This window comes from Perognathus longimembris, chromosome 1 (assembly GCF_023159225.1).
Source record: "Perognathus longimembris pacificus isolate PPM17 chromosome 1, ASM2315922v1, whole genome shotgun sequence".
Classification (NCBI taxonomy): domain Eukaryota; kingdom Metazoa; phylum Chordata; class Mammalia; order Rodentia; family Heteromyidae; genus Perognathus; species Perognathus longimembris.
This window is the reverse complement of record NC_063161.1, coordinates 5011998-5019076: the sequence shown is the minus strand read 5'-3', so window position 1 is coordinate 5019076 and position 7079 is coordinate 5011998. Positions and strand designations below refer to the sequence as shown.

The window sequence follows — 7079 nt, the reverse complement described above, 5'->3', positions numbered from 1 at the left end:
ATCCAGGGTGGAGGGCCAAGGGAACTCCCTAAGGGTTGGCCTAAATCTATGTCAGGGCCCACACGACCGCCTTTCTGGTTCTGGACCAGAAGGAGGCGGGGCTAACAGCCGTGTGGCCCCAGAGCTGGGGAAATAGGCGGGCCAGCTAGAACGGCCTCTTAAAGCTGCAAGGCATCTGGGGCGGGCGTGCCCCACAAGGCTCAAACTGCAAATTCTCAAATCTGAGCCCTCTAGAATCGCTAGGATTCTCGGTGTGAACCACCAGTGCCCAACTTCTGTGCTTCTTTTTTCTTTTTCTTTTGAAACACACAAAAGAACAAATGGGCTGATTTTGTGCTCTTGAGGGCTTTGTGCCAATCAGAACCAGGGGCCATGGTAAGTAATGATATGAGAGAAGCAACAACCACAAATCAAGCAAAGTGCACCAAAACAGATATGTTTACATTAACAACGCTGACTATTAATCTCAGATGGGGGGTGCGGGGATGAGGAGATGGAAGAAACCCCAATGTTTACTTGTTCCCAGGCTATTGAGCAACTCCGGAAATCCCCAGAGTGGGGCCCCCTCCTGGCCAGCACGGGCCACCTCTGCTTGCCCTCTGGTGCCTCCTGGAGGAGGACACTCCTCCTTGCCTGCAGCCAGGGCCCGAGCAGGAGGTTTTGGGGGGACAGGAAGGCACTGTGCCGTCCACCTGCCTCCCACACAACCAACGGTGAGGGCCATGCCTCGCTGCTCTCCATGATTCTGGAAGAGCCACCAGACCTGTGACCAGGACACCAGCCAGGCGCCATCTCCTCAGCCACCTAGGGTCCTGCTCGGTGGCGGGCTGGGTGCCGTCGTTGGGGTCCAGTGGATCTGGGGAGCCAGCACGGTATATTCACTGGTGTTTTTTTTTTTTTTTTTTTTTTTGCCAGTCCTGGGCCTTGGACTCATGGCCTGAGCACTGTCCCTGGCTTCTTCCCGCTCAAGGCTAGCACTCCGCCACTTGAGCCACAGCGCTGCTTCTGGCCGTTTTCTGTATATGTGGTGCTGGGGAATCGAACCTAGGGCCTCATGTATCCGAGGCAGGCACTCTTGCCACTAGGCTATTCCCCCAGCCCTTCACTGGTGTTTTTGATGACCGCGAGTGGAAGATGGCTGGCCAGGGAGTTCACGCTGGCGGGACAGCAGCTGCCCTGGGGGAACCACCTTGACCCCAGTGCGGTCCATGCCATCCTGGTCAGACAGTAGTGCTCCCACAACAGTGCTCCCTTCAGCTCCCGAGAGTCCCAGATACACTAAATGACATCGAGGATTCCTAGTGGTGTCAGCAAGGCTAGTCTTGGCCACGATTTGGGGGGGGGGGGGATGGGGCTGCACTGGGGTCTCCAGAGGTTCTCTATGCTCACCCTCTGCCCTCCACACTGACATCCCCGCCGTGGGCCTGGAACCACTGGATGCCTTTGCCACTGGCTTGGGCAGAAACACTTGTGTCTCGGGAGAAGGGGCTGGTGTTCAATGGTGTTCAACATAGCGACCCTTCCCTCAGTGGGGGGCGGGGGGGTGTGAGAGATGGGTTTGGAAAGGGGGGGTGGTCCTGGGGAGGCTGCAAGGGGGGGTTCTGCTTAGAGCGAGCAAATTCCACCAGTGCGGTGGGAGTGGGGACGTGGTACCCCCTCTAGCGAGGTACAGCACAAAACTCGTAGGGAGTCGGCACCACCAAAGCTTCAAAGACCCCGACGTCGCTGGGCCGGGGCTGGCCGGCGGGCACCGAGAAGCTGAAGCGCTGCAGGAGGCAGGTGAAGAAGAGGAAGAGCTCCATGCGCGCCAGCGGCTCCCCCAGGCATGCGCGGCGGCCTGCGGGGGACATGCGCGGAGCGCGGTCAGCTGGGGTCCGGAGCCCACGGCCCAGGCACCCGGCCAGGGGACAGGGAGCCGGGCCCCGCGCCCCACGCACCTACTGAGAAGGGCATGAAGGCCTCGGGCTTCACAAAGCGGCCCTGGGCGTCCAGGAAGTGCTCGGGGTGGAAGCGGAAGGGCTGCTCCCAGACGCGCTCGTCCTTCAGCACCGAGGACAGGTTGGTGACCAGCATGGTGCCCTGGGGGGAGGCGGGGTTCGGGACATCCGGACTCTCACACTGAACGCGGCCTCTGCCCGGGCTCCTGCCGTGGCCTGTGTCTTCCCATCTGTCCCTGGGCCCCTGGCAGCTCCAGGGCGCCGCCCTTGTGGCCATAGCAGGTAGGGAGTTGGGGATGGGGATGGCTTTGCCTTTAAGGGGGGGGACGGCCTAGTTAGCCCCTCCCACCTCTTTCCGGCTTCAACAGGAAGAGATGTCCCCACCTCTGGGGGCAAGCACATATGTGCCATCATGGTCGCGGAGACCCCAGAGGCCCGGTTCCAGTGGGGCTGTGGTCTCCGCCCATTGAGGAAGTGCAATGACATCACCTGAGAAACAGCCCCATTAGCCAATCGCTAATATTCAGTAGTCCCGCCTCTTCCTGCTTGCCATTACTGCTATATAAACCCCTCCCTGATTAAAATTCTTTGAGACTGGTGAAACACCGAAACCGGCTCCCCGAAATCTCTGTCCTGCCTCTACTCCTGACACGTGAGGGGGGCGGGGGAGGTTCGGCATCCTTTCTCAGCTCAGTTTAGTCCAATAAAGACACGCTCGGCTCCTTCTGCAGGCGGGAGGGGAGCCGAGTGTCTTTCACAATTTGGGATTTGGCATCTCCCCGGGTAAAGCGGGGGATGGGGAATTTGAGCCCCACGGTCGGGGACACATTCCCACGGGGCGGCATCACCCTCAGCCCCCATGTGGTGACCTTCCCACTGGCCCTGCAGGTCAGCCATTCCCAGGCGGCAGAGGCGCTCAGCACAGGGGGGAACTTTCCTCCTGCGTCCTTCAACAGAGGATGATAAATGGGGTCCGACACGTTATTATGTGCTCAAAACCCAGGCCAGTGTGGATGGCAGCTGACCACTGCCCGGGACCCACGGGTGCCAGGCCTTACCTTGGGGATGAGGAAGCCCCGGACGTCAATGTCCCGGGACGTCATGTGGGGCACGCCCAACGGGACAATGTCGGCAAAGCGCTGCACCTCGTGGATCACGGCGCTCGTGAAGGGCATGCGGGCCTGGTCCGCCATCTCTGGCTGCCGCCCCTGCCCGATGACCTCGTCGATCTCCTGCTGCACGCGGCCTGCAGGGTCAAGCAGGGTCACAGCCGTCAGTCCCCGCGCCTGGGCCCCCGACCTGCCTCAGCCTCTGTGCCAAGGCCCAGTCCTGATGCCACTCTTCCTGCCTCTCCCTCGCCCCCAGCCCAGATGGCTCACCCTGCACATCCGGGTGCAGGATCATGAGCAGCAGGGCCCAGGACAGCGTGGCCGAGGTCGAGACCATCCCGGCAAAGAATAGGTCAGCTATCACCAAGCGCAGGTTGTCCTCATTGAAGCTGCTCTCGGGGTTCCCCTTGGCCTGGGCAAGAACAAGGTGGCTCTGGGCTAAGGCAGCAGAGGACAAGACCTCACAGCGCCCCCACTGCCTCCCACCAGCCTAGAGCCTGGCCTCACCTCCCTCAGCCCTGTGGGGTAGGGGCGGCCACACCTCACCTTCTCCACCTCAGCCAGGAAGGCGTCGGTCAGGTCTCGGGGCGGCTCATGGGGGTCCCGGGTCATGCTGTGCTCTGTGAGCAGCTCGTCCAGCAGCGCCATGAAAGACATATGTGCAGGGAAGGCCTTCCCAGGCAGCCCTGGGATGCACAGGAGCGCGGGGACCACGTTCAGCAACTGTGACAACAGAGAAGCAGGGTCCTTCTGTGGCCCCCGTTCACCGGGATCACTCTGGGATGCCGAGTCCTCCAGGTCGGACACGGCCCCTGCCTCTCTCCAGAGGTCACGGGTTCCTCTCCCCAGTGGCAGCAGCCTCCTTGCTCTTGCTGCTCCACCCAGATGGTGGGGACACAGGTGGTCCCTCTCCAGAGCCTTGTGACCCTAAGTCCCTTCCCTCACTGCCTTGAGTGTCCCCAGCCCTGCGGTTGGCCTGCTGTGACCTTTCCCAAGGCCCTCCCAGCATGACTCTGCATGCAAATCCCTTCCCTGGATCTCCAGCGGCAGGCAGCTGGCCCCGCAAGGTCCCCGGAGTTCCCACCACGGATTTGATGCTGGACTCTTCCTTCATTTTGTCGTGGAGCAGGCCCAGCATGCTGTCCAGGGCGGCGTCGTCGTACTCGAAGCGGCGGGCATAGATGAGGGAGGCGATCACGTTGCACACAGCCTTGTTGAGCAGGGCCTTGGGGCTGAAGGGGCGGCCTGGGAGCGGCAAGGAGGCTGAGCTCTGCCCTCGTCCTCGCCGACCCGCCCTCCTCGCGGGCGCTCGCCCCGTCCCCGCCGCCGCTCACCGGCGTGGTCAGCGAAGGCCGCCCCGAGGCAGCCGGCCTCCTCGGTCACCCACTGCTCCAGCGACTTCTTGCCCAGGCCGAGGTTGCGCAGGGTGGACACGGAGAAGCGCCTCTGTTCCCGCCAGGCGCTGCCATAGCGCGCCAATAGCAGGCCTGGGGGCGGGGCGAGGCGTGGGCTTGACGGGGGCCCGCCCCCCGCCCTGCGTCCATAGCTGATTGGATGAGACAGAAGCCCACCCGCAGGTCTCTGCCAATCAGAGCCTTGGGCTTGCGCCTGGCCCACTGGCCTTCTGTCCACGGCGCCCATGAGATTCTGGTCCCGCCCCCAGACGCGTCCGGCCCCGCCCCTCCTCCCGGCCCCGCCCCCTCCTGCCTGCTTCCACTGCCTCCCCTGTTCACCGCACATCCGTCCTCCCTGGGAGCCCCATTCCTCAGATTGCCGCCTTCTGGTCGCTCCCTTGGCCCCGTCTGCCCCCTACCCGCACCCTCCACACGCCGCCCTTGCCTTGAGATCTGGGCCCGAAGCCCAGGTGTTCAGCGGCCGGCATGGGCGGGCGGTCGGCGGTGTCCTCGCCGTGCTGCACCAGCGCCTCGCGCACGGCCTCCGGCCCGCTGACCACCACCATGGGCGTCCAGCCCATCTGCAGGCCGACCACGTCCCCGAAGCGCCGCTGCAGCTGCGGGGCAGGGCGGGGTCTTAGCAGACTCGGCCCCGTTCCCGACACCCTCAGGGCCGGGGCCCAGGTCCACCGGGCAGCGCGGGGAGGACACCTGGGCTCCGGGTGCCGGGGCCGCTTCCTCTCGGCGCAGGGAAGCCTCCCGGGGCTCCGCAGAACCCCAGAGCTGCCAGCAGAGCTCCAGACACCCCACTGTGCAGGAGGAAAGCCAGACCTCCAGGGAGCTGGACGCCCGGCCAGAGCCCAGGGCCCCACAGTGCATCCCGCCCAGTCCAGGGCCCGGCCCTCCCTCCACCTGCTGCCCGACTGAAACCTACCCGGGCCTCAGCGTTTTCATTTTTGTTCTGGGTGAGGCTTGAACCCCGGGCCTGGACTCGGTCCCTGAGCTCTTTAGCTCGAGGCTGATCCTCTACCACTTGAGGCACAGAACCACCTCTGCTTTCTGTTGGTTAATTGGAGTTTCCGGGGCTGTCTTGCCTGGCATGGCTTTGAACTGTGACCCTCATATTCCAGGCTTCTGAGAAGCTGGGATTACAGGCCTGAGCCACTGGCGCGTGGCTACCTCAGCCCTTTCCAAAATCCAGAAGGCTGTAAGGTGTACAGGACTTCTGCTCTATGCAACTGCATCCCTGACTCACTGCCATGTCTCACTCCTGACCTTTGCCCTGCCACGCTTTGGTCTTGGAAAACACTGACTGCCATTGGGCCCCGCAGTGCCCTCCCCAGGAAGCCCCTCCATCTTTCAGGACTCAGCTCCCTGCGTGGCCTGGGGCTGCCCAGCCCTCTCTCTGTGGGCTTCCTCGTGTCCTCTGCTGCCCCCACCTGCTCCTCACCTTGTAGAAGTAGTATGGAAGGTTCTGGAAATCCATGTATGGCAGGTTGCCCAGCCCTGGCAGTGGCACCGGGCCTGGCGGGTAGCGAGCAGCCCAGCGTTGGCGCCGGTGCATCAGGTCCACCAGGAGCAGGAAGACGGCCACGGCCACGGCCACGGCCCACAGAGCTTCTCCTGTCAGCAGCCCCATGGCTGCCTCGCTGCGGGCTGGGTTCCTCTGGACACAGCCCTCGTTACACCAGGACTGGGCTGGGCTCTGAACCAACCGGAAAGACTCCCTTAGAAAGGTCATGAGGCTGAACTTTGTCTTCTGCCAGGAGTCCACCTGGGCACAGCGCCATGGTGCTGGGCGGGGCCAGGGCAGCTCCCAGGTGGGGCAGCTGCAGAGGTCCCTTGCCTCTTTTATATTTAAAAAAAATTTTTTTTCTTTGAACAGCAGGAGGCGCCCTACTTGAGAGCACGCCGTGTCTTAGGTTGCCCCCCAAGGGGAGTCGTACCCGTCCTGGGCTTACGCCCTAGCTCTTCAGGCTGACCTTCCTGCCGGGCTGGCGGGGCCCATGAGAGGCCTCAGGGAGAGTGGGATTGGCACTTGAAAGACAGCCCTGATAATTTTCTCTCATGCCAGCGGACCTCAGTGAGCAGCAGGTCCTCGGGGTCGAGTGACGAGCCTCATTGGGTTCCTATATGGCTAAAAGGCCAAAGGCCACTTGTCACCTAGACAGCTCTGACCTACTGCTTACAGTATAAGAGATCCATGTGTCTAGCACAGGGCAGTGTAAACATTATGTAAATGGGAGCATAAAGCAGACATGAGCATAAGCAATCGTGATACAAGGCAAATGCAAACATGAGCAACTGTAACACATGAGCAATTACAACACAGGCACAATGCAATGGAGGGTCTCTTATCTGGCTCAGTCCATAGGAAATAGAGGAATCCTGGTCCATTCTGGTGTCACTCAAGGTAGCGCAGGTGGCTCTTCCTTCCCTCGATGGTGAGGTAGAAGCAGGTTCAGGTCCTGGCGATGTGGCAGCCAGCGTGCTGGTAACTTAACAACTGAGGTTAGTAAACACTTCATAGTAAACATTGCAGCAAGGTGCCAATCCCTTGCTTATTGGAAACATTTATCATAAAACATTAAGGTGTCCAAGTCCTTTAGCTCCTATTTCCCTCCAATGGGGACCCCTAA

General features: G+C 61.6%; 1 protein-coding gene across 1 annotated transcript; it reads right to left on the bottom strand.

Annotated features, from left to right (window-relative positions):
- Positions 1 to 1626: 1626 nt before the first annotated feature.
- On the bottom strand, positions 1627 to 6196 carry LOC125357517 (cytochrome P450 2D17-like). The gene is made up of 9 exons (XM_048354498.1): positions 5891 to 6196; positions 4886 to 5057; positions 4381 to 4533; positions 4131 to 4291; positions 3593 to 3769; positions 3317 to 3458; positions 2996 to 3183; positions 1938 to 2079; positions 1627 to 1837 (listed from the first exon to the last, which is right to left on the bottom strand). The coding sequence occupies exons 1-9, from the start codon at positions 6179 to 6181 to the stop codon at positions 1659 to 1661; spliced, it is 1605 nt and encodes a 534-aa protein (XP_048210455.1). The 5' UTR covers positions 6182 to 6196; the 3' UTR covers positions 1627 to 1658.
- Positions 6197 to 7079: the final 883 nt, after the last annotated feature.